The sequence below is a fragment of the Manis pentadactyla genome, chromosome 2 (genome assembly GCF_030020395.1).
Source record: "Manis pentadactyla isolate mManPen7 chromosome 2, mManPen7.hap1, whole genome shotgun sequence".
Taxonomy (NCBI): Eukaryota; Metazoa; Chordata; class Mammalia; order Pholidota; family Manidae; genus Manis; species Manis pentadactyla.
The window spans coordinates 53,849,461-53,877,391 of NC_080020.1; the positions used below are offsets into that span (position 1 = coordinate 53,849,461).

Here is a 27,931-nt window from a genome sequence, read left to right on the forward strand (position 1 = left end):
CAGGGAAGTGTAGAACTTCAGATACCAGGAGAACCCCAGGGAATTTCAGAGGTGCTGTTGATCCATCCTGGGGAAGGGACTTCAGATAGCTGACCTTGGTGACAGATGTAGGTGGTGCTAATGAACTGAAGTCACTAAAGCATAAGCCGTCTGGACGCTGTGTCAGAACCCTACCTGCCAGAGATGGGGACGCAGCTCTAAACAGACAACTGAGAGCTGTGGAGAAAAGAAATCCACCCAGGGCTCAGAAAAACACAGCTCTGGTCAGTCAGTCGGGGCTGCAGAAGCAGGGAGGCTGAAAGCGGTTGTACAGGGCCCACGCGCCTGGCCCAGGAAGCTTGGGGTTGTCCCACCAACGTAAACACACATGTTTTTGAGAGGGGGAATTGTTGACTGTTCTAATCCCAGGTCAGGAATGAGCAGAGGGCCAGTTAAATGCAGGGAAACCTGTGTAAATGACAGCATGCCATTTTAGAAAGGTTATTGATTTGCTGACTGAAGGGTAAATAGAAGTCCAGCGCTTTGGCTGTGTGACCAGCTCAGCTCTGCACAAGCCAGGCACGGACGCACACCCTAACTGCTGTGTGGTGTCTCAGCTGCTCTTCCAAACATCCCTCTCAGCTGCCTTTCTCCTCTAAATCCTTCTGTGATGTCTAAACAAATCCCGGTATGAAACAATAATAACAAAATACCTGGTAAACAGCCAGTCCACATAGAGAAATGGGATTTGAACTACCTTTCAGTTTTGATTTCTAAACAGAGGAAGCAGTGATTGGACTATAAGCAACACACCCATTATCATCAGGATTCATAAGCTTAATTACAGAGAAACTGAAAGCTAATACTTTTTATGCACAGTTAGATCCCTAGGAGGCCAGTTACCATGGAAATCTCTACTTCCTTTTTTCTTCTAGAGCATATTTATATGGAAAAGAAATATAAACATGATGGAAAGACTAGGCAAGACAAGGCATGGTTTGCCACAAATATTTTACATTTATTACAAGAATACAGTAAGAAAAGGTTCTGCAGACCTAGGAGTGATAATTGGTCTACTGGGAAAGAAAAACAGGCTATTCAAAAATGGTCTAAGTTTATAAAAATGATGAAATCTTTTTCTAAATATTTCAAAAAAATTAAAAAACCATTCTACAATGTTAGCCAAAGTTTATAGTGTATTTCTTCTAAATGTGAAAACTGACAAATAAATAAGTGTTAAATACAGATCTGAGTTAAAATTGGTAAAACACAGGCAACTGCTTTATATATTTAGCTCTCATTCATTTTCAGAGTTGTTTACAAAGCTAAATAAGCTCACCAAATGCCTTACTTGTAAGTTTTATACTTGAATTTTTTATAAGAAGCACCCTATTTCCAGTGTTTCTTTTATCCACTTCACAAATATATTACTTTAAAACAATAATAACAAAAGATGAAAGGTGCCTTAACCCTATAACACTGGCACTAAAAGGAAATTGTGTAAACCACAGGAGTGCTCTGCTTGAAATGATGCTTGCAAATGGAACATCGATGCCACGGGGACATCTATACCTGAGGGCAGGCCCCACTCCCAACCCATCAGCCCAAACTCTTCTACTGAAGGGAAGAGGAAACAAGGCAGAAAATCACATTTCTGCAACCTCGTTCTGGGCCTGGGCTTAGGCCAGTGGGCTGCACAGTCAAGTGGCCTGGGCACCATTTCTGTATTTTATCTTTGCTTTTGATTTGCTTGGGTTCCTGAAGAAGTCAGGGCTGTTCTTGGGAATTTGACAGCTTGATTTTATTCTCCTTATTTATCTGGCTTTTCCCAACCCTATGTGGCTGTGTGGCTATGACTTCAGAGAGTTCCAGTGTTTTGTTGTACTCACCAGACCAAACCAAGAAAAACACACCTCCATAGCAGATGGTCAACGGAATTCACACCACCGCTTATCCCCACTCTACTCATGTTGCTTAATTAGGCCATACAATTTATTTAAACATAAATATAAATCTACAGATGTCTTAACAAAGCTGCTCCAGTGAGAAATCTCAATCCCTATGAGGGCAAATGAGGATAGAAATGGCCCATGGAAAGTGTGCTCATGGCCTCTGGTCCACACTGACAGTCTGACTGTCACGGAATGGTGCTGCCAACTGACACTTCCTATGAAGTGAACGTTCCATCAAGTGAAAGGGGGCCTCATGTCTTCGGCCACTTTGGTTGTGAACTTGAAATAACACAGTTCCTTCCCTACTAGTTCCCCTTTTACTTTGATTTTGATTTGGTGCTCAGAATCTATACCTGGGATTGGATTTAGAATCATAAGATTATAAAAAATATCTTGTTTTGGTAATCAGGCGAACCTTGTGGAAACAATCTCTTTGACATTAAAGTCAAAGTAGTAAAATTCCATTTACACATGTATATTTTCTGGCATTCCAAGTGTGAAAGGCCTGGCATCTGAGGAGGAATTATGGCAAATAACTTCACACCTGTTGGAATTGATCTTCCGCTTGCAGCTGAAGTAAAGCAATTCAGACTGGCAGGGGATGGCCTCAACAGCATCTTATGGTCCAAATATAAGAACTGCTGTGTTCAGGGTTAGGAGAAAACACTGTCATATTATGCATGCCTCTGGGCACCATGCCTTCTGCATTTGCTTACAAAAGGCAGGCAAGTTTACTTCTACCAAGTCAAGTGATTTCTAAAAGGAAAATTTGTACACAATGGGGTATTTTCCCCCACTTCCATGTTTAAAAATGAATAAAGCCATGGCTTGGTGAGCTGCCCATGACTGCCAGGATGGTCCTTTGGTCCGGGGTCCCAGTAAAGAATAGGTTCCAAACTTTGTATGGTGATAGCTGGTAGCTAGAATTATCATGTATATAAATGTTGAATCACTGTGTTGTACACCTGAAACTAGTGTAATACTGTGTGTCAACTACCCTTCAATAAAAAATAATTATCTACCAAAAAAAAAAAAAGAATAGGTTCCAGATTCCCTCTTAATCCCTAAGATTTTGAATCCAGGGCACTTAAAAATTTGAGCCCCCATTTGGGCGGGGGAAGGAGGGAGTTTAGTTTTTTGCTTCATGAAGATTGTTCATGCAACTCAAAAGAAGATCCCAAGGCTGTAAAACTTGACAAGAGCTACATGAAAAGGTAAAAGTGGTGAGGGTTCACTTCATTTTTCATAATCATATTTTTACTGCTCCAGTGTGGGAATTGGGATCTCTTTTTTCATGGCCACTTAATACTTATCCTGTATCCCTCAGAACAGTGACATTTCCCACTGATATCTGTCCTATTTTTTAAAAATAAGGTATTATCTCCCGTGACTAGATGAATTCCCTAGATGGGTAGAGTCTCTGCAAGGGTGTTCTATGGAGCCCATGGGGGTAAAGTGGTGCTTCTGTAGTCTGCTTTGGTGGTTGAAATCTGACTTCTTAGTATGTGATTTTAGAATCTGCTTTAGATGGTATCTAGAATGTGCTGATACTTATACTAAAAATGTTCTTAGCAAATAGGAGAAAGGTGTGACTTTTTAGGCAAAGCACTGCTTTGAGTAAACTAGAGCAGACCTCATGTTTTAACATGATGGTGCTATTGTGTCTGTGTGTTTAGGTGGGTTGGCTTATTCTAAACTTAAGCCTTCATACTTGCAATCCTCTTTCCTGAATCTGTGGAAAAATTCTAACATTGCACAATTTTAGACATTTATTGACAAAAGGAGTGTGAAGGAAACAACAAAAAGTATTGGCATAGAAGAGTGGAATGGGAAAACTAAACATGTCTGGGGTTTAATGTAGAGTAATCATTGTTAGTGTTTTATCATTTCTGTGGAGGTAGGCCACCGAATGAGCTTACTCAGCCAAGTCAGCAGGCTGCTTCCCTGGTCTTTCTGTCCTGGGAAGATTTCCCAAGAGCCTCTATTGATAGTGCCACTCACCAAACATATCTGCCACCTAATGGTTCTGTCTGCACTGCGGGGACTACAGCCAGGCCTTTATGTTCTAAGCAGCATCTACCCGGGGCCCCTCCTGCAGTGGGTGTGCAGCTGGCCTGAGGAATGTATACCTGGGAGCCCCGGGAGGGCAGGCCCATGAGCACCTGCGGAGAAACTCTTCGGTCTAGGTCAGTTATCACGCTATGTGGTAAGAGCTGATGATGAAGGCTTTTCTGTTTTGGTAGAGGGTTAAGAAAGTGAATATGAGAAAAGGAAATAACAGAATTTTAAAATAGACAAAATCAAAAACAAACAGAAAAACTAGCACCCAGTGTGGTTCTCTGCACCTGACGTGGCAGATGTTCAAGAAAGGATTCCTGAATGAATAAGGCTGAGGGAAAATGTACCACAAAATTCTGCTACAGGGTCATTACCACCACTTAGAATATTTTTATTATGTTGTAGAACATTGCATGGACTCGATGGTAATGTTTGGGAAGATAATTTAGACATTCAAGATTTGAATTTTTTAGAGTGAGTCCTAAATACTCCAGTTTTGGGTCTCTTATAAGTTTGCTGGCAAGGAGGAAAGCTAAATCTGTCTTCATGTTGCAAGCACAGACACCTGCAAGATATCTTTTCTTTAATACCATACAAAATAGAAGATTTCACAGCAATTTTCCTCCAGTGCTGAGCCCAAACGCGTGCCACTACTCAGCTGGCCAGCTTAGGGGGTGACCTGAACCTCTGTCATGTCTGCGGCCTTACAGGAAACCAAGGGGACTTCTCATCCAACAGTGGCTTCCTCCTGAGATTATAGGGGGTATAAAGAAAATCAAACCAATATCCAATTCAGTGTCCTTTCAGAAACGTTGTGGAGCCTTGAGAGGCATGTAATGTTTAATAACATGCCACAGGAAGCTCTCCAGAGCCCTTCGGAGGCTCAGCTTTCCCCGGCTGCCGCTGCATTTATTGGTTGGAAGATCAGCCTCTGAGCCGCCAGGTCGGTGCTCTGTTACTGCCCTTCCTGTCCTTCCCTCTTTCTTTGGGCGCGTTTCTTTCTCCGCCTCTTTGTCTGACCTGAGCCATGCCGCACTATGACTGGCTTTAGGATGTTTCTAAGAATCTTTTCCCTCAAATGTAACTCGTATAAAGACCAAGAATATTCCTATTAAATGGGCATTTTCCCACTTCTCTGCTGAGCTCCATGTTTCCCCAGAGTAGAGCTCATCACAGTGAGGTCCCTGGAGTCACTGAGGAGCCTGTTAGTTAGTGTTAGTCAACAGGTGAAAGAGAGCTGATTTAACTGTGCTGGCATTTAGGAGCCTAGCCCAGGTTCAGTTCCACTGCAAAGATTTCTAATATGGTATGAAGAATCGGTGATCTTAGTTTAAGAAATATTAAATATAATGACCGCGAATGTAAAGAGACCCCAGGTGGTTTCACTGAAAAGTCTGAACACATGACCAATCCATTAATTGGCGGGACAATTTGAGTATGTGTCGCCCGGCACAGTAGAGCATCTCTGAGCTAGGGCTAGAAAACCCCTCCAAAGGCAAGGGCGAGGCCTTTGATTTGCACACACTACGGCCCACGCACTGGCGGGTGACCTCTTCTGCTTCTGGCTCCACTATCTTTTACATTTTCTATAGGGAGGGATCTGACCTGGTGGCACTGTCCTCCTCAGGCTCTCTGGAGATGCTGCCCATGTCTTTCTTCCCGTTTAATGATTCCACACTGTAGGGCTGTGCCGTCCTGCCTTAGAGTAACCGATTCTCCCTCTCCTTGCCTTTTGGACGCTTGCCTCAGCTCCTCATTAACAGACTGAAGCCTATGCTCACTACTGCTCTGGGGTTTAAATTGACTGGGAATTTTGTGCAGCAGGGTCTTTCTACCACCCAAGAATCTCAGTCTTTGTTAGAATAGCAGCTAAGTGAGTCTCAATGTGTATACTTAACAACTCAGAATTTAATCTTTGGATCAGTATGAGACAATAGGATGGTTTTCAAGGGGTAATAAATAAGATATATAGTTTATAAACCTTCTATATTATAGCATTATTTTCTAAAGGAGAAATTTATGGGACTCTGTACCAATATCTCCTTCAAGTAGGTAATCTTAGTATGTGCCTGGATTCCCCAAGTAATATAATTCAGACTTGATATGAAACTAATCAATAGAGAGAAAAATAAAATTAAAATGTTTAATAAAAAAATTCTGGTATGTATAACAAATCAGAGTTAGTAATAAAAAAGGTAACACTTTATTTTAATGGTAAACTTTCATGCTAACTCAATAGTATAATGGAAATGTAATATAAACTCATTTTCATATAAAATCTGTTTCCATTTAATTAACATATTAATACTTAAAGAAAATGTGTCTTTTCCAATTGTCTGCCCCTTTGTTCTTTTTTTTTGCAATGTTCTCTGTTTTGTCTGACTTCTAAATACAAAAGTCAGTCTTTACATGACTGAGAACAGTGCTTATGGACAATCAATTCTGTTGATAAGAACGTCTAAAACATCAATGGCGTGATCAAGAGAGTAGTGTAAAAAGAAGAGGGCTGAGACAAACAGTCTCTTTTCAGGACACATCAGTTAATCTCACTTCAAAGGACACATGGCCACAATATTGTGTATACAAAGTGTACTAGGTGAGGTTTTCAGGTACACTTTTAGAACATCTGATGATTCATAAGAATGCATTTTAAAGTGGAGTGATGAAGGTAACTGAATGGCATACGATCTAGACAGGTATTTTTGCATTCTGATTTTTATGTTTATCCCAATACAAGGCCCTCAATGTGTGGCATATATTATAATTAAAACACTTTTCTTCTTGTCACAATCTCACACCAGTAAGTATTGTGAAGCCACAGTTACTCTAGTGGTAATAACTAAACTTTGTATAAAACTGTGGCAAAACTGAAACATTGAGAAGAACATAGACAAGAAAACCACAGTGTGGTTTAAGAGAAATTTAAACTATTTCAGTGACTAAATATTCTTTCCTTTCAAAACAACCCTCAAATGAAAAACAATTGTGAATGTGCACTGAACAATAGGTAATACAGTTAGACTCATGGTCTGGCCTGTGTGTTGCAAGATGTTTCGATAATATTGTATTTGTGATAAAATGTGAATTATGGATGAAGAACTTTATTGCCTAAATTATATTTGGGAGACAAGAGAAATGATTACATGAGACCTTTCACTGGGGACCTAGTGGCAGCATGGACTGAAAGAATGCCTCTGGTTTTAAAAGTTTAAACAAAACCTGTTAATCCATTATTATTATTTTCCTGCAAGAGAAAAAATATGCTGGCTTTGGGAAGTAACCTTAAATTACATGGATTGCAAAATTTATTAAGTTTCAAATGTTGGTGATAAATGTTAATTCAACATTGAAACATTTCTTTCCTTGAAAAATGATGATCTACTTAAGTATTTCTCATAAAGGCTCCTTGGTGATTCAAGATAGAAAAATGCAGGTGAGCGTCAGACTCCCCTCTCCATAGTCATAAACTTAAGGAATCATGACAAGAGCTGCAGACGCATGATGAGTGCAACCCTTGGAAAACCTATCAACAGCACAAGGATTTGTGACCTGGCTTAAACACATGCAGACCAGCAGCAATTTTGGTTATAATTGTTTTCTTATTAAACAATTCATATGTTTTTGTGCATTTCTTAAGCCTTCTTTCCCCACATCAACTTACAAATTCAGAACAGTATTTATATGTGTGCTTTTTGGGTATGGATTAGTCTCCTAAAGTACATAATTCCAATAAGTATCAGTGACAGAAGGAATGAATAGATTACGCTTTATGCACAACAAAATTAACAGTAAAAACTGGTTTGCCTAAGTTTTTCCTAATGCATACGCCTGTATCAAATTTAATATTCTATACAACTGATAAGATCCTGAAAGACTCCCAATGAGTTATTAATCCTGAACTATACCATGGCCCACTTTGGGACGAAGAATAAAATGGAATTTAAATGTTGCAGATGTCATAGTGTTTTGAAAAGCTTCTTAAGCACAGAATTATGATTGAATTGCAAATTCTAACAGCCTGGATAACTGAAATATCAATGACATGTTCATTTTTACATCAGAATGCAAAGATTAAGCTTCAGGTCTTGTTCACAAAATTAAGGCCTAAACCATCATTCTCTCCCCTTGCTGAGAGCTCAGCATTAAGGTTGCTATGCGATAGGAGGCTGTTTTCTGTAGGCAAAGTATATTATGGCGAGAGTCACTTGGAAATACTGACAAAGGGCACCAATGTCCCCATGTTATTCCCACTTTCAAAGGCTGGCAAGTGCCTGACAACCACAGCACTTGCTCTAGATTCATGAGTCTGTGCTTTGATTTACCATAATATATGCCATCAAAAGAAGGTTCCATTTATTTACCATATTTGATAGAAGGGAAAACAATGCTAATTTTTAAAAAGCTGCTTTGCATGCTGCAATATATTTTTGAGGGCAAGTTTATCATGCTTTCATTTTGGTCTGGATGCAGTAATCATCAAATGTGTGCAAGACTTGCAGGGAGATCGAAATGATAAACATTTTTCTCCTCAGTATCATCCTTTACACTCTTTAAAGTACTGCTTGTGAGTTCTGTGCAATGATATCCCTAGGCAGCAAATAGTGAGGGGGAGGAGGAATTTTCTATCCCGTAAGCTTTTCCAATGAATGTAGACCAAATAATCACAAAGGTGTTATTTATCTGAACACAGGCCTGAACACTTGAAAACTCCCAAGCCACATTTACCCCTAAGCTAAGGGTCAGCTCAACAGAATCCTAGTTTTAACTCTGTGTTCATGTTATTCATATGAAGCATCTCCAGACTGTGTGTGCATACCTGTCAGCTGGTAACAATTTTCAGGTAGCAGTATAAAGTAAATGAAGGGGAAATAGGAGGGCAGTCCCTCTATCTTTTTCCTCAAAAATGTTTGTTTGATTTCTTAACCGTTTACTCCATTCATACCACCTTGCTTCTTGGCTGTGTGCGTGTCCACATGTGCTCATGTTTGTGAACTAGGATCAGGAAGTTCTGACAGCTCTAGAAACTGGTACAAAATGGAGGGAATTGAATTCTAGGATGCCTCCTCTGAGGTGAAGGTAGTTAAACAAAGGCATAGTATTATTTCTGTGGACTTGCACTCTGTAGTTTCTCTAAAAAGTTTTTTTGTTGCCATTATGAGGGCTATAGCAGTGAGCTCCTGAAAACATTCTTCAGAGCCATTTTTGTGAATTTAGACCATAAAATAAAAAGTATGTGTGTGTGTGTGTGTGTGTGTGTGTGTGTGTGTGTGTAAAGGCGTAACTCTGGCAAGAGGGCAGATTTTATGTTTCCCTTTTCTTCTCTTCTTTGATCAGTAATATGGCTGCTCCTTTCTTCAGACCACCCTCCTGTTCAAACTAACTGCTGATCTCTAACAGATCTCTAACACATCCTTTAAAAGATGCTGTCTCAACTCTTAAGTTTCTCCTCGAGGACGTGTCATGCATGCTTTCTGATGCCCAAAGAAAGGGAACGATGGCCTCACTAATGATACAGGAGTGTGATGATTCTTACACTGTGTGTATTTCTGGCAAGGAAAAAAAGAAAAACCCTAAGAGATCCAAAAAAATTCTCAATATAAAATGATGTTTAGATATAATACTGCCTTAGCAGAGCAGAAAGCCAACTTTGGTTGGAATGTGTCCTGCAAACATGGCATTATCAGTGGGTCTCACAGCACTGATAGAGTGGGGTCTGTGGCAGAGAACAGCAGCCCATGGACTGTGCCTGAAGTAGAAAACGTTTGAGAAACATCAATGGTCCCGATGTGAAAAAGACAGATCTGCTCTCCCTCACATTTGGAGCCTGTGCTTTTCTATTTACAATGGCCTGAAATGGCAGGGTTGCTGCGGTGAGCTGATGAAGCCCTTGGTAGCACTGGTTCTTGAATATGCTTGGTTTTGACTTTTTTTTTTAAGTGGCACATATTTTAAAAAAACAGTTAATAAAAAAATAATAACCTTAGAAGACTGTTGCAGGTAATGTGGTATGAACTCATTATTAATTGGAAGAACGGTATTAGTCTGCCGGAGGACCCGTCCTGAAGGCTGAGTTTGTGCTGTCGAGTCGCTATGTGACTTTCCTCTTGATGACAGTGAGTTCTTTCTGAAGTTCACTGAACTTGGGGCGGTTTTCAGGTTTATAATCCCAACATTTCATCATAATTTTAAAAATGTCCTCTGGGCAGTGCTGAGGGGCTGACATTCGGTAACCTGAAAACCCGAGAGAAGAACAGAATTTTGAATGGTGGTAAGATATAAATGTTCACATGGGGCATTATGCAGTTTATAAGCTTTAGTACCTTATGTTGTAGGTGTAAAAGAAACAAAAAATTCATTTCAGGACAAACTGACTTTTTCCTTTTTCCTACACATGATGTAGAATCTAATATTACAGAGACATAGACGTACCTTGTAGTTCAAAGAATTTTTAGTTCTAGAATTTTGAATTTTCAGTTCAAAGAATTATTAGTTTAGGTAATTTTTCTTTGCTACAAACTCTACAATAAGATACATCACATACAAATGCATATATTAGTTGCTTTCAGTATTTGCTTTTAGATGCTGTAAGCAGAGTTCTAAAAAATCACCACTACATCCCAGGTTTTTGAAAATGCGAGGATGAGGATTTTTTAAACATGAATTCAAAAGTGAAATAATAATGAGTTTATTTCTTTACAGTTAAGAATCTTATCTTTAATTCAGAGTTGTCTGGTAGTGTCCCAGCAGTGCGCCTGTGTTTACCTCAGGATGTAAGATGTCTGTGAGAGACTGAAGGGAGTTAGGAAGCTGTCCTCTTATGCCCGCTTCCACAGCCATGTGCCTCTTGAGGGGCCTGAGACTAGGGCACTGCCATTTCATCAAAAGTATTCTTTCTGCTGAAAGCTGTGGACTGTACAAGGACATGCTAGGGTGTCACCGTCTCACTTCCGTATTCCTGTCTCCAACCTGGGAACACCACGGGGTTTCTTCAGAAGTGTTACAAAATACTCAAAAATATCTTTGTGAAGTCTAAGTACATGTTAATTTGCAGTAATATTAATGTTGTTTATTTGGCATAGAATAAAAAATATGTTGAGCAACAACCTTGTAGATGTCATGCCAGGGGAGCTGGTAGAAAAGCCTGTTGCTCCCTACTTTTAAAGTGTTGGAATCTTTTATTAAAGATTTTTGTTTGTCTTTGCTTTGTGAGAGCCGTGGCATCCATGAGTTCAAAAGTGGGTTTACCAACACATCTACTCTCTATTTCCATAGCCTAATAGTATGTACCTTCCTCCACCCCAGGGCCGGAAGTGAACACTACTGCCAGGGGGCTTGGGCTCACCTCTCTCCACCTGCTCCCGGGCTTGCTGATTGGTCATGCCGGGGTAGGGGCAGACACCTAGGCTGAAGGTCTCCCAGAGGAGGATGCCGAAGCTCCACACGTCACTCTCAGAACTGTATCTCCCTGGAGGGAGAACAAAACCATGCATGTTAACACGAGTGCAGTAACTAGTGATATTACCAATTAAATGAACAGTCTTCAGGGTGCTGGCTTAACTAAACCAGCTTCCAGATCACTTTTCCACCACTGAGAACAAATATTCAGCTAGCATGCAAGCTTACTTTCCCTGTGGTATCTAAATAAGATGGATGGTTTATATAAAAAAAGATATAAATTTGTACACATCAATGCCTAGGAGATTAAGTTGGATTTTTGCAATTCTGTCTTCTGCCTGCATCATTTTCTTCCTACTAACTTAAAGCAATAAGTAAAGTTACTTAATTTTTTACTCATCACTGTTTACAGATATTCTTAATCCTTAAAAGGTCTCATTTTCTCCACTGATAGCTGCATTTATCGAAAATATACATTTTTTTGTGTGTGTTTTGAATAGAGTAGAAATTAACATAGCTGATAAAGCAACTTCTTTATATGGTTCCTTGTTTTGTCAAAATATCTTGATGCACCTGTTTTACTGAGCTGCATGAGCTAAGCTCTGAGGATTTTTTTGGGTAGTCTTCCAGAGAAACACAGAGAACAAAACCAACACAGGTTTATTTGGGCTTTTTATTGAGTTATATGAGTGCTTTACATATTTTGGATACCAACCTCTTATCAGATATGTGGTTTGCAAATATTTTCTCCCATTCAGTAGGTTGCCTCTTCATTTTGTTGATGGCGTCTTCTGCTGTGCATATGCTTTTCAGTTTCATGTAGTCCTATTTGTGTATTTTGCTTTTGTTGTCTTTGCTTTTGGTTTCAGATCCAAAAAATCATCACAAAGACCAATGTAATGCCATCTGCTTTGTTCTTGTTTCTCAAGATTCCTTTGGCTTTTTGGGTGGTTTTTTGGGGTTCCAGACAAATTTTAGGATTGTTTGTTCTATATTTGTGAAAAATGATATTGGAATTTTGACAGGGATTGCACTGAACCTATAGATTGCTTTGGGTGTATGGGCATTTAAAGATATTAATTCTCTCAATCCATGAACATGAAATATCTTTCCATTTATGTGGTCTTCAACTTCTTTTATTAATGTCTTACAGTTTCAGTGTACACATTTGTCACCTCCTTGGTTAAATTTATTCCTAGGTATTTTATTCTTTTTGATGTGATTGTAAATAGGATTGTTAATTTCTCCTTCTGATAGTTTGTTATTAGTGAATAGAAATGCAACTGATTCTTTTATATTGATTTTCTATCCTGAAACTTTACTGAATTCATTTATTCTAACAGTTTTTGATGGAGTCTTTAGGGTTTTCTATATTCAATAATGTCATCTGCAAAGAGTGACAATTTTATTGTCTTTCAATTTTGATGCCTTTTCACTTCTTACCTAATTCCTCTGGTTAGGATATCCAATATTATGTTATATAAAGTGGGGATATTGGGTATCTTTGTCTTATACCTCATCTTAGAGGAAAAGTTTTCAGGTAAGAAAACTTAACACTGAGCAGGATGTTAGTTGTGGGCTTGTTACGTATGATCTTTAATATGTTGAGATAATTCTATACTCAATTTGTTGAGAATTTTTATCATAAAAGGATTTTGAATTTTGTCTACTACTGACTTTTCAGCATCTACTGAGATAATCATGCTTTTTATACTTCAGTTTGTTAATGTGGTGTATTGTGCTGATTTGCATATGTTCAATCATTCTTACATCCCTGGAATGAATCCCACTTATGATATATGATCCTTTCAATGTGTTAATGGAATTTGGTTTGCTGATATTTTGTTGAGGATTTCTCCATCTATATTCATCAGAGATACTGACCTGAATTTTCTTGTGGTGTCCTTGTCTGGTTTTGATATCAGGGTAATGTTGGCCTCATAAATATGTAATTGTTCCTTCCTTGTCTATTTTTTGGAAGCATTTGAGAAAAACAGGTATTTTTCTTTGAATGTTTGGTAGAGTTTTCCAGTGAAACCATCTGGTCCTAAACTTGTTTGTTGACAGTTTTTGATTACTAGTAAGGAGACTGAATTAGCAATCAGTCTATTCAGATTTTCTATTTCTTCATGACTCAGTCTTGATAAGTTGTGTGTTTCTAGGAATTTCTTTCTTATACTTTGGCCAGTTCATTGGAATATAATTGTTCAGAGTAGGCTTTTATGATACTTTGTGTTTTTGTAGTATCAGTGGTAATATCTCTGCTTTCATTTCTGTTTTTTTTTTATTTGAGTCCTCTCTCATTTTCTTGGTGAGTATATCTAAAGGTTTGTCAATTTTGTTTATCTTTTCAAAGAACCACACATTAGTTTTCATTAATCTTTTTAGTCTCTATTTGATTTATTTTTACTCTTAGTTATTTCCTTCCTTCTACTAACTTAGGGCTCCATTGTGCTCCTTTTTCTAGTTGTTTGATGTGTAATGTTAGATTTTTTATTTGAGATTTTTCTTGTTTCTTGATGTAGGCATTTATCATTATGAATTTCCATTTTCATTTGTCATAAGGTATTTTTTGGTTTCTCCTTTAACTCACTGGGTGTTCAGTAGTATGTTGTTTAATCTCCATATATTTGTGAAATTTCCAGTTTTCTTCTTGTAATTGATTTTAGTTTCATACCATTATCATCAGAAAAGATGCTTTTTATAATTTCAGTCTTCTTAAATTTATTAGGACTCCTTGTGGCCTAACATATGATCTGTCCTGGAGAATGTTCCATGTGCATTTGAGAGGAAAGTGTATTCTGTTGATTTTGGGTGGAATGGTTTGTGTACACCTGTTATGTCCATGTGGTCCAATGTGTCATTTTAGGCCAATGTTTCCTTATTGATTTTTCTGTCTGATGATGTATCCACTGATGTAACTGGGGTATTAAAGCCCTTTAGTATTAGTGTATTGCTGTCTATTTCTCCTTTTGGATCTGTTCATATTTGCTTTACATATTTAAGTGCCCCTATTTGGGTGCATAAATACAAATGGTAAGTACTCTTCTTGGATTAATCACTTTGTCATTACATTATGCCCTTCTTTGTCTCTGATTATAGATCTGTTTTAAAGTCTAATTTTGTCTAAGTACAACCACCCCAGCTTTCTTTTGGTTTCTATTTGCATGGAATATCTTTTTTCCATTCCTTGAGTTAGTATATCTAAATCTAAAGTGAATCTCTTATAGGAAGCCTAGAGATGGGGCCTATTTTTTTTCTTTTTAATCCATTCAGCCATTCTATGTCTTTCGAATTGAGAATTTAGTCTAATTACTATTAAAGTTATTATTGGTAGATATGTACTTACTGTCATTTTGTTAATTGTCTTCTGGCTGTTTTGTAATTCTTCTATTCCTTTTTTTCTCTTGCTTTCTAACTTTGGAGTCTGACAACTTTCTGTACTGGTATGCTTAGATTCTATTTATCTTCTGTGTATCTGCTATAGATTTTTGTTTCATGGTTACCAGGAAGCTTACTTATAATAACTTATTAAAACAATGTATTTGAAGTTGATAAAAACTTATGTTTGAATACATTCTAAAGCTATACATTTTTCAGTACCCCACACTGTTTTTGTTTTGATGTCACATTTTACATTAAAAAAATGTTTATCCCTTAAATTACTGTAGTTATAGTTTTACTACATGATTACTTGTTTCCAATTAGTGGTCTTTCTTTTCAGCTTAAAGAAGTCTGCTTAATGTTTCTTGTAAGCTGGTTTAGTGGTGATGGGCTCTTTTAGCTTTTGCTTCTCTAGAAAACTCTTTATCTCTCCTTCAATTTTGAATTTTGATCATTCTACCAGGTCAAGTGTTCTTTTCTTTCAACATTTTGAACATATTGTGCCACTCCCTCTGGCCTGCAAAGTTTCTGCTGAAAATTCTGCTCATAGTCTCATGGGAGCTCCCTTGTAAGTCACATGTTTGTTTGTTTTTTTTGCTACTTTTTAGAGTCTTTCCTTGTCTTTAACTTTTGACGACTTCATTATAATGTGTCTTGGTGTGGGTGTCTTTGGGTTTCTCTTATGTGGAACTCTCTGGGCTTCCTAGACCTGGATGTCTGTTTCTTTCCCCAGGTTAGGGAAGTTTTCTGCTCCTCTCTGTCTCTCTTTCTCTTCTATAATTTAAATGTTAGTCCACTTGATTATGTCCTATAAGTCCCTTAAACTACTTTCACTTCTGAAATTCATTCTTTTTGCTGCTCTGATTGGTTGAGTTTCATTGCTCTGTTTTAGTTCATTGATCCTTCTGCTTTATCTAATCTGTCAGTGAATACTCTATTTTTCAGCTGAGTTGTTGCATTCTTCAGCTCTGTGACTTCTATTTGTGACTTCTATTTTCTATGTTTACCCAAGTCTTTTCCTGAGTTTAGAGAACATCTTTACAACCATCACTTTGAAGTCTTTAATGGGTAAATCACTTACCTCTGTTTCATTAAGGTTTTCTTTTGTTCTCAGGTTTTATCATGTTTCATTTGGAACACTGTCCTGTGTTTAATCATTTTGTTTAACACTGTGTCAGTTTCTATGCATTAGATAAAACAGTAGCCTGTCCCAGTGTTGGAGTGGCCTTGTGTAGAAGATGAACCTCATCATTCAGCCCTGGCCTAGCTCTTGTTTGTCTCTCAAACTTTTGTAATTATCAGCCTACTTTATTTTTAATAGCTCTCAGTTTCTGAGGGTGTACCAAGACCTGTCCATGTTCTGTGATCTCAGTCAGTATCTAGATTCAGTTTGGAAGCCAGACTGTCAGCACCAGGTTTTAAACTACACAGATATGTATAGTCCTGTGTGGTCACAAGTGTAAGCCCTCCTGGCCACTTGACATGGTGATCTGGAGGTGTCCCTGGGGCAACAGTCACAAAACTAGGGACCCCAGACAAGCATATAAGCTCCTTTCTGGGAGATACCCACATGCTGGTGCTAGGCAGATGGATGGTGCAAAGATGACATCCAATGGCCTATGTTCCCTGAGAGCACTTGTGTAGGCATCTACATGTATGACAGACCTGAATCCTGCCCTTCAGGCTTCCTGGACAAGCAAGTAGGCCTCTGTCACAGAAAGTCTGGGGCTGTGTTTTAGTCTTCTGTCTTTTCAGTGCTTTAGGACATGCCAAGAACTGTCTCTCTGATCATTATAATCCTATGGGATACAAGAATGCAGGGCTCTCTTGGCCACCAGAGTCAGGTCATCAAGGGGCAACCCCTGGGTAGCAGCCTCTAAGACTGGGGCACCAGGTATTTGTAAGAGCTCTCCTTTGAGTGATACTGGTGCTCAGGAGTGCAACAGGGAGAACACAAAGATAGCACTGGCTCTCTGAGCTCTCTGGAGAAGTTTACAGTCAGGCCTTAATTGTATATTTAATTAGAAGGCTGCCCCATGGCTGCATCTATGATGAGCTAATAGGCCTCTTCCACAGAAAGACAGAGCTCCTGGGTCCATTGCACTTGCTGTTCCTTGGGGGTGGTAGTTGTTTAAGAACTCTTTCTCTGTTGGTTACAGTCCTATGGCTCCATGAGCAAAAGCCCTGCTGGCTATCAGAACCAAGCAATGTAGAGGTGTATGCTAGAAGAATCCACAAAAATCAATGCACCAGACAAGGGTGTAAGTTTTTTCTGGTGAGCTGGAGCGAAGCAGAGGGTAATAGTGTAATGATTGCATCACCAACCTGTATTTCCTGAGATCATCTCTGTAGGCCTCTAGGTGGGTGCCCTACCAGAAGCCTGCCTCTGAGGCTAAAGCTGGATGAGCAAATAGGCCCTTTTCACAGCCAGATTGGGGATGTGTTTCAGTCTGCTATTGTGCAGTGAGTGCCCAGAGGGGTGGCAGTCTGCTGTCTCTCTTATTGTTAGTTACATGGTACCCAGGAATGCAAGACCCCTGACCTCCAGACCCTGATGATCAAGAGGTGTCCCCTGGGTATCAGCTACAAAGGCCAGGGTACCAGATGTATGTAAAAGCCCCCCTCTGGGAGATATGGTGCTCTGGAGTACAATAGGGAGAATGCAAAGATGGCACCCACCATCTGTATTTTGAGAGTATCCCAGCATGCACCTAGATGTGTATAAAATTAGATGCCTGCTCCTCAGGCTGATATTTAAGATCAGCATTTAGCAAACGAGCCCCTTTCACATAAAATCTTAGAACCTCTTGACCAGCTGTTTCTATGCTGGGCCTTGCAGTGGGTGATTCCAAGTACTTGATCTGTTTACCACATCCTTGTGGGTCTCATGGATGCAAGCCCCACTGGTTTTCAAAGCTAGTTGTTTTGTAGCTCATCTCAGGTGCAGGTCCTTAAAATCTGGGTGCCTGATGCAGGGTTCAAACTCTTTTCTCCGCAGGGAGATGCTCTTGGTTTTGTGTTCCCTCCTGCTTGTGGATCACCATGCCAGAGGTGGAATTTATGGCAAGATTGTTTCAGCCTCTCCTGCATGCTTTGGTGTGGTTTTTTTCTTGTTTGCCCAATGTGTAGCAGTTGCTTAGCTACATTTTAGTTTTGTTACAGAGGAAATTGCTCTGTATGTAGTTGTAGATGAGGTGAATTCAGGATCTTCCTGTCAACGTCTTGAACCAGAACTTTGCTGGATAATTTTAATAGGCTAAGAGTAACATATACCCTCTTATTTGATCCTCACACTACCCTTGCAGGAAAAGGTACTATCATCCTCATCTTTTGAATTAGAAAACATAGGTCTACTAACAAAGATGGCTTGCCAAGGCCACGCACCTGATGCCATAACTGGTTGGGAAACCTGCTCTTGATGGGCAATCTAGGACTCTTTTCACTGCAACTCCTGCCTCCTCATTTCACAATACTTACATCACACTAATTAAATCAGACGACATGTCAGCCACATATTCTCAGGTGGAAAATCTAAAAAATCTCTTTTTTTACTGCTGTGAGTATGGTTGCAGTATAGGCTAAGGAGGCTAGGAAGAGCTACCATTTTATGTTTAAAAGAGTGGGGAAGGAACTATATACCCATAAATGCTGAGAAATCTCTGAGAAGAAGAGAAGAATCGGATAAAAGTATTTGCCTCTGAGGAGAAGAATTACATGCCTAGAGATGGGAGAGGGGCCTAAATTTCATTGTAGGCCTTTACTATTATTTGATTTTAAAAAAGGGTATGTAAAATGACAGCAATGCCAACCACAAGTTTATGTCAAAGTTTCAGAGATTTCTCAGACTGGAGGTTCTTTCGATGTATCCTGATCCCAAACTCTGTGGGTGACTTGAGCAGGATTTCACCTACTCTATGGGAAGAAAAGACCCTTAGAAGTAAGGTAATATCTTTACTGAAGATTGGACCTAATCCTAATATATCTATATTTTTAACAAAGGGAAATATAAGTAATGTAGCCTCTGGAAGCTAAAAACTTCTCAGGGTTGCCAGGAAACTTTTAGACTCTCAGGAACTCAAGGCATTGGATTGGGTGATAAAAATCTTTCCCTCTCTGTTATCTAAAGTGTTCTGCATTCTATAAAGTCAATTTTAGAGACTTCTAAAAATGTCCCTTGCTGCCAGTCAAAATCTTCTTGTCTTTATTAACTAAAATGCTTTAGTCCTGGCTCCTAAAGATATCTGGAATTAGAATTTTATTTGTAAATACTTCAGTCAGTTCAACTAAAATACACTTTGATTGAAAGGCAGATTTGTACTTGGTATGACTGATTAACAGTAAGGGGACTTTTAAAGGTAATGTAATGAGAATCTGGCCAACAGGGTCAGAACGAATTCTAGAGAGCTGGGTTTTCTGGTGAGCCTGCAGGAACTCCCACGTGCAGTTCCAGCTCCATTACAGGGATGAAGGAGGAGCCTGACGACGTTTTGTCATCCACAGAAAACCTCTGTGTAAATAAAAGGTCATAGTCCTGTGATTGTTCTCCTTAGGAATACACCCTGAGAGTAAGAACTTTTCCAGAAAAGAGGCACTATAGAGAATAGCAGGGATGCCATTTTCTCTAGATTCTGAGGAATAGTGGAAACTAGTCTGTGACCACAGGAAAGCTCATGAAAGCTTCTGTTTCTAGCACATGGGAAATCAAAAAAGAGGATTAGTATCTGCAGAGTTTTAATTCAAAAACTTAGTTACGGGCAACTAGAAAAACCTAGTTGATTTCTCATAATGACAACTCTCTGTACTTATATATTCCATAGTATCATTGGCACACAATATGTGAGACAGATTCTGGAGTCTGGATGGGCCTCAACTAACTTTCAAAGCTTTATCTGGAAATAATTTGGTGGTTCCTCAAAATGTTAAACAGAATTATCATATGACTCCTAACTAGTGTATACCCAGATTAACTGAAAAAAGGTACCCAAATCCTTACATACAAATGTTCCTTGTAGCTCTATTCATAATAGCCAAAAGGTGAAAATCACCCAAATGTATGTCGATGGATGAACAAACTGGTAAACACATGTAGTGGAATGTTGTATAGCCATACACGGAATGAAGTAATGATACTGTGATGAACCTGGAAAGCATTTCACTAAGAAGCCACACACAAAGGGTCACACAGTCTATGATGCTATTTACATAAAATATGCAGAACAGGTAAATCCATAGCAACAAAAAAGCGGGTATGTGGTTGCCAGTATCCACATATCCTGGGGGAGGGATGGGCCGTACGGCTTCATTTTGCAGTGATGAAAATGTTTTGGAACTAGAGGGGGTGCTTGCACCACATTGTACTAAATGCCAGTGAATTGTTCACTTTAAAATATTTATTTGTATGTACTATGTACATATAAAATATTATTTATACATATGAACTTTACCTCACTTAAAAAAATATCTTGTCTTTATAGTAAATGCCTTATTTTTCATGGTGAGGTAATTTTTAAAATTTTAAATCAACAAAGAATCATTGTATAGTTTAATTCAAAACATACTATACCCATTCACCAGTCTATGGCTGATAGGCTGCTTCCCTTAATGAAAAATACCTGTTTCAAAATATAACTTCCCTCTCTCTCTTCCCACAAGGTTTAATACAAGTTCCAAAGACTGAAATGCTAATGTTGACTTTCAGAGTAATGAAACTACAGAATTAATTGACTTAATATTTTAGGAACCTAACATTAGATGAGGTTAATGGACCAACTATGAGACATTTGACCAAAATGGCCCAGAGCAATACTTTTTGCTCTGTGTAGAAGTTGACTATTAAATATATTTAAAAGTGCTTGAAAACACTCATCTTTTAAATTAGCAGTCTTACATATAGAAGTCTGATCAATAAGGTCAATGAATTAAGTTTCTGCTTTCTGCTCAAGTGCAGAATATGAACATTTACACACCATTTGTGTTGGTCGTCAAGTCATTCTGACTTGGGCTCAGCTCTATCCCTGTAACTTTGTTTTGTGCTCATGGAGACCATTTTTACCATCAAAAAGAAAAAGGGCCTATTCTTACCATAATTAAGAGCTTCTGGTGCTGTCCATTTAATGGGAATCTGTTTTAAGCCAGAAGATGAATACACTCCACCATCCTCTTGACGAGACATTCCAAAGTCACTGATTTTTAGAATGTTATTTTCACCTACCAGGCAGTTTCTTGCAGCAAGATCCCTAGGTTACAATAAGACATAGAAACAAATTGAAAGCTGCTTTCACATTTATAACTTTCACACTTTGCATTTTTACATTTGCAATGTATTTATAATGAGGTTAAGAATGCTTGTGATTTACCAGTCCTTCCCATCTTTTCTGTCATAGGTAAAAATCATCCACAAGAGCATTTGCATATGGAACAGGCCACCTGCTAATTTTCTAGCCACCGCATATATTTCCACGTAAATAGAAAAACACTGATTCTAGGGTTAAGAGAAAATCACAGAGGAGAGGCTGAGCAGGGCCGGCAGCTCTTCTGTTGGCCCTGGGACAGGCACAAGTCTGTATGACCTGGCTCTGCAGCTCTGTCCCACTCTCTGCATACTTTGCTATATTCAGGCCATACTGGACTTCTTTTTGTCCCTAAACATGGCAAGCTTATTTCTCCTGTACCCTCTTTACATTTAGTTGTTCCCTGCCTGGAGTGCTCATCTACATCCATTCTTACTTCCCATTTCTTGTCTTCAGAGAAGCCTGTCCTGATCACCCTTATCAGATAAGGAAGACAGCAGTCAACAAAACAGACCAAGTCCCTCTGCACCCCATTCTAGTGGGAAGACTTCAATTTACATATATAAGTATGTCTATAGAAAGAATGTAGAAAATCAGATATGTCAAATGGTGCTGAGTATTAAAAAAAATAGTTTTATAAAGGGAAAGGTGTTTACAAGAGGGAATCCTATTTCAGACAGGCTATTAGGGAAGGTCTCTTTGATCATGTGATATTTGATCAACGACCTGAAGCCAGTTAAGGAGCAAGCCATGGGGTTGTCTAGGAGGTGCACATTCGGGATAGAAGGAACAATAGACACAAAGGCCTGGAATTGGTACAGACTTGGTATATTCAAGGAACATCAAGGAAGCCAGTGTAGTTGGAGTGGAATGAGTGAGGGAGAGAATAATCAGTGTTAGCGAGGACCAAATGGTGTATGGCCTTTTAATAGTAAGCTTCCTGCATTTCACTCAGAATGAACTGGGAGGTAACCAGAGAGTGGTACACACAGGAATAACATCTGACTTATGTTTTAAAGGACTATATACTACTATGTGGAGAATGGGCTGGTGGACCAGTGAGTCCAGTTAGGAGACTAGGAGAGGCAATAACCTACAGTGAGATGAACATGGTGGATTTGGTCAGGGCTGTCAGATTCAGGATATATTTGGAAAGTACAATCAATGGGATTTGATGATAGATTAATGTGGGGTAGGAGAGAAAAAGGGCCATGGATGACCTCAAGATATTCTGACCTAAGCAACTGGAAGAATGGAGTTGACATTTATTGAAATGGGGAAAACAAGAGGAAGGACCAGAGTATGTAGAGACAGCCAGTTGCCTCCTAACATCCATTTCTCTTTTTTTAGAAGGAGAATCCTGATTTTAGCTGAATATATTGCCATAGAGCTAAAAACTACTATACTTCTCAACCTTCCCTACAGCTAGACGTGGCCACAATCCTACAGCTAGACATGGCCACAATCTAAGTGCTGGCCAGTGAGATATAAGCAGAAGAATTGCCTAGAATTTCTAGGAAGTTTCTTTAAAAGGGGAGGTACCATTACATTTCTCCCTCCTGATAATACAAAGAAACATACTAATGTTGGAAAAGCAGCAAGAGATGTTGCCTAGATTCCTGATGAGGTTATAATGAGTATACCATACATGTCCTGGACTGCCTACCTTTGTATCTTGACTTTTTTTTTAATAGGTAAGAGAAATTCCTATGTTGTTCATGTGACATATTTTTCTTTGTGTGCATGTGTATGTTTTGTTATAGTCAAAACCAGTTCAGGAGAATTTTGGGAAGACGGTGGAATAGGAGGTCATTATGATAACCTCCTTCCATGTATACCCTAGGAAGCAACTACAATTAATACAACTAACTGAAAATGACTTAAAGCAAATCTTTTATGCCTAACAAAAAAGAGAGAACCACATTGAGAAGGGTTAAAGAGACAGAGCCATAATTGATTGGGATCCAAGCCCTGCCCCATCCCAGCACACAAGCAGGAAGGAGTTAGGAACAAAGCAGGGAGAAGATAAATGTCTGGGAACCTGGCACACCTGGCTACAGGGATCTGCTGCAGGAAGAGTCCCCATAGCATTGGGCTTTGAAAATCAAATGAAGCTAAATGTCAGGGAGAGCTGCCATTTCTGGCAGCCAGGTTGAGTGCGGGCCCTGCACACGGTGCACTGAGGAGTAGCCCAGTAGCTAAGCTGTGTCAGCATTGCACACTAAGGCAGGGAAGTAGTGACTGGCCACTGGTGGCAGCCAGGCTGAGGGCTGGCCTAACCCACAGCCCACCAAAAAGTTGTGGCTCAGCCGCAACAGGAGAGTATACAGGGGCCACCCCTAGAGCATCTGGCTCTGGTAAGCAGGGGATTTTATTCTTCTGGGCACCACAGGATGCCTACTCCACAGGATACCTACTACATAGAGCCACAACTTTCAAGACCAGGAGACATATATCTAATCTAATACATAGAAACAAACGCAGAGCACCAAAGTGCTAAATGAAACAGAGACAGGTAAACTACCTGATAAAGATGCTCACTGGACTAGGGAAAAGAATAGATGAATTCACAGTGGACTTCAACAAAGAGAAAGAAAATATAAAAAAGAGCCATTAAGAACTGAAGAATACAATAACTGAAATGAAAAGAATGGAATGAAGATTAGAAGATGCAGAAAAACGGACCAACAATGAAAGTAACCAAGCTGAGCAACAGAAAGAATTTCTAAAAATGAGATGTTGAGAGATCTGCAACAACTTCAAATGAAACAACATTTGCATAGTAGGGGCCCCAGAAGAAGAGAGACAAAGGGGCTGAAAATTTCCCCCACCTGGGGAAAGAAATAGACATTCAGGTCCTGGAAGCACACCGAGACCCTAACAAGTTGAACCCAAGGAGGTCTACACCAAGACACACAGTAATTAAAATGGCAAAGAAAGATTCTTAAAAGCAGCAAGAAAAAGGAAAACAGTTACCTACAAGGAAAATACCATAGGGCTATCAGCATATTTCTCAGCAGAAACTTTACAGGCCAGAAGGAAGTGGCATGAACTATTTAAAGTGCTGAAAGGGAAAAATCTACAACAAGGAATCCTCTACCCAGCAAGGTTATCATTTATAATTGAAGGAGAGAGAAAAGGTTTTCCACAGTAACATGTCTTGTAAGGCCAGTGTTTTGGTTATGAATTCTTTTTATATTTGTTTAAGGGATTTTTAAAAATTTTTTATTAAGATATGATTGATATACACTCTTATGAAGGTTTCACATGAAAAAACAATGTGGTTACTACATTTACCCATATTATCAAGTCCCCACCCATACCCCAATGCAGTCACTGTCCATCAGTGCAGCAAGATGCCACAGATCCACTATGTCCCTTCTCTGTGATGCACTGTTCTCCTCATGATCCCCCACACCATGTGTACTAAACATAATACCTAAGGGACTTTTTTTTTAATGGAAAAAAATTTTTTTCATGACTGAAACAAACCTACAGTAAATGTATGAAGTTCAGAAGACAAAAGTAATAAAATCTGACATCATATACATAAAACATCAAGCAGGAATACTTAAAAGTAGTGCTTTTAGAATGTGTTGAAACTTAAGCTATCAACCTAATATAGACTGTTATATATATAGGATGCTACATATGAACCTGTGGTAACCACAAACCAAAAGCCTATCATATATACATACACACACACAAAAAAAGAGAAAGGAACAAGTATAACATTAAAGAAACTCATCAAATCACAATGGAAAAGAGCAAGATGAGAACTACAAAAACAACCAGAAAAAAATTAACACAATGGCAATAAGTACATACCTATCAATAATTACTTTAAATGTAAATGTACTAAATGCTCCAATCAAAAGACATAAGGAGGCTGAATGGATAAAGAAACAAGACCCATCTATGTATGTACCTACAAGAGACTCCCTTAACTGATTATCAGAGAGATGTATATCAAAACTACAATGTGGTATCACCTCACAGCCATCAGATTGGCTACTCTCCATAAGACGTAATATGGATGTGAACAAATGGGAACCCTCCTACACTGTTGGTGGGAATGTAAACTGGTTCAGCCGCTGTGGAAAGCAGTATGGAGTTCTCAGAAAACTGAAAATAGAAATATCGTATGACTTGGTAATACCACTTTTGGGAATATACTCAAAGAAAACAAAATCAGTGATTTGAAAATATATATGCATCCCTTGTTTATCACTGCATTATTTACAATAGCCAAGATTCGGAAGTAACAAAGTTGTCCATCAGTAGATGAGTGGGTAAAGAAGAAGTGACAAATATATACAATGTAATATTACTCAGCCATAAAAAAATAAAGAAATCTTGACATTTGCAACACGGACGGTATTATCCTAAGTGAAACAAGCCAGGCAGAAAAGACAAATACCATATGATTTCACTTATTTGTGGAATCAAAAAATGAAGAAAAATCAGGAATAGACTCATAGACACAGTGAAGAGACTGGTGGTTGCCATAGGGGTGGGGAATTAGGGGTGGATGAAACAGGTGAAAGAGATAAAGAGGTACAAAATTCCAATTACGATATAAGTCATGGAGTGAAAGTACAGCATAGGGAATATAGTCAATAATATTGCAATATTGCTGTATGCTGACAGATGTTAACTACATTTATTGGCATGAGCATTTAATAATGTAGATAACTATCAAATCATTGTTATACACCTGAAACCAATTTAATATTGTATATCAACTATATTTCAATTAAAAGATCATTATTGGTGGGGGTTTGAACACATCGAGTTTGAGCTATCGGATATCCAAGTAGAAATATTGAGTAGGCAGCTGAGTATATTAGTTTGGAGGGCAGAAGGGAGATCTAAGAGTTCTCAGCTTTGAGATGGTATTTGAGGCTATGGGACTGGAGAATGTTGTCACCTAGTAGAAAGTGAATGTAGAGAGGAAAGAGAAGGAAATGGACTAAGCCTTAGAGCACTCCATCATTTAGTTTCCTGTTTTGTAGTTTCTTCCTCATTTCTCTTGAAGTTTTCCCCTGAATGTGGGCCCCAGTTATAAAGTAAAATAAGGAAGGCAGCATCATTGTCTGAAACTCTAATAGAATCAAATCTTTCTGCCCTGAGAAACCAGGAGAAGAGGATCACCTGGTTCTATGTTTGAACTCACACAAGTCTCAGCCTAAGCCCTAAGCTACACATATGACAAGACCCAAACCCACTTAGAGAACTGAAGTCATATTTAAACTGCAGTCCATGTCTCACAGTAATCCCTGAATGTCTCAAACAGGATAGACCCAAAAACAGGCTCTAAGAAATTAACTGCCATTTAAATTCCTGTGACATAGAATTTGTGGTCTGAAACTAACTGGATTGATTGCCTACTAAAACAAAAACATCAACAATCCCCAGAGGAATATAACAAGACTTGCAGCCTACATAACAATATTCACAATATCAAGGGCACAATTCAAAATTGGTACACGTGAAAAAAAACAAGAAAAATGTGATCCGTTCCAAAGGGAAAAGCAATCAACAGATGCCAACATCATCGTAACCAGATATATAAAGCAGCTATTGTAACTATACTCCATGAAATGAAGGAAAACACACTTGAAATTAATGGAAAAGCAGATCTCAGTAGAGAAACAGAAACTATTAAAATTTTATAGAAATATTGAAATTTAAAAATAAAATGCAATACCTGAAATTGTTAAAAAATCAATAGCGTACTCGTGATGACAGAGGACATAAACTTGAAGATAAGCCAATATAACATATCCAAGCAGAAGAACACAAAGGAAAATAGAAAAATCTAAACAGAACCCCAGGGACCGTCAGTGTATCAAATGATTGAAAATATATGTTTTTGGAGTCCCAGAAGTAGAGGATTTTCGGACAGAAAATCTGAAGAAATAATGACTGAAAATTCCCAAATTTAGTTGAAGGAAGTAAACTTCTTCAAGAATTTACTTTGTGAATTCCAAACAGGATAAATATCAAAGATAAAAACCTACACATATCGTAATCAATGTGCTGAAATCCAAGGAAAAGAAAAAGTCTTAAAAGCAGATAGAAAATGATGTATTATATACAGAGAACAATGATTCCAGTAATCACATATTTTTCAAAAGAAATGATGGGGAGTAGAAGACAGTGGAATAACATCTTTTATTTGTTAAGATGGAATATTTTCCTAAATTGATCTACAGACTTAATGTATTCCCGGCCCCAATTCTAGTGGATGTCTTTGTCAACCCAGAATTCTATAGATACCAAAAGTATCCTACAGGAATGATGGCAGGATAAAGAGATTATCAGATGAAAGAAAACTAAGAATTAATTGACAGCAGATTGACCCTACCCAAAATTCTGGGAAAAGTATTTCAAGCTAAAGGGAAATGTTTTCAGAAAGAAATGTGAGATAGCAAGTTAGAAGGAAGCACAACAGGAATGGTAAATATGAAATACTGTTTTTTCCCTCAAGTTCTTAAATATGACTGAATACTGAAAACAAATATTATAGCATTATTTGGCCAGTTTTTCAATGTATTTAAGTGTTATACGTAAGACAACTATCATATAAACATTGGGTATAGGTAAAGGGACCTATATGGTTGCAAATTTTGTATAATTTATATGAAGTGATACAATATTAACACTAAATATATTACTATAGAGCAACCACTAAAAAGATGTAAAGAGATACAGTCAAGAGGTAAAATACAATGGAATGCTAAAAAATAAAACATTAGATAGTCAAAGTATCCAATGTTTAAAATGGAACTATCAGGAATGAGAATGGGTTATTACTACTGATTCTACAGGCACTGAAAAGAAAATAAGATACAGATAATAATAGTCTAT

General features: G+C 38.4%; 1 protein-coding gene across 9 annotated transcripts in view; it reads right to left on the minus strand.

Moving 5' to 3' along the window:
- Positions 1 to 3,682: 3,682 nt before the first annotated feature.
- Positions 3,683 to 27,931, minus strand: part of FER (FER tyrosine kinase) — a 500,422-nt gene continuing 476,173 nt past the window's right edge. For all 9 annotated transcript variants that reach the window (XM_036886890.2, XM_036886889.2, XM_057492762.1 and 6 more), the window contains 3 exons: positions 20,850 to 21,004; positions 11,332 to 11,454; positions 3,683 to 10,220 (listed from right to left, as the gene is read on the minus strand). In XM_036886890.2, the coding sequence (XP_036742785.2) occupies positions 10,078 to 10,220; positions 11,332 to 11,454; positions 20,850 to 21,004 (421 nt within the window). In that variant the 3' untranslated portion in view covers positions 3,683 to 10,077. The remainder of the gene's footprint in view (positions 10,221 to 11,331; positions 11,455 to 20,849; positions 21,005 to 27,931) is intronic.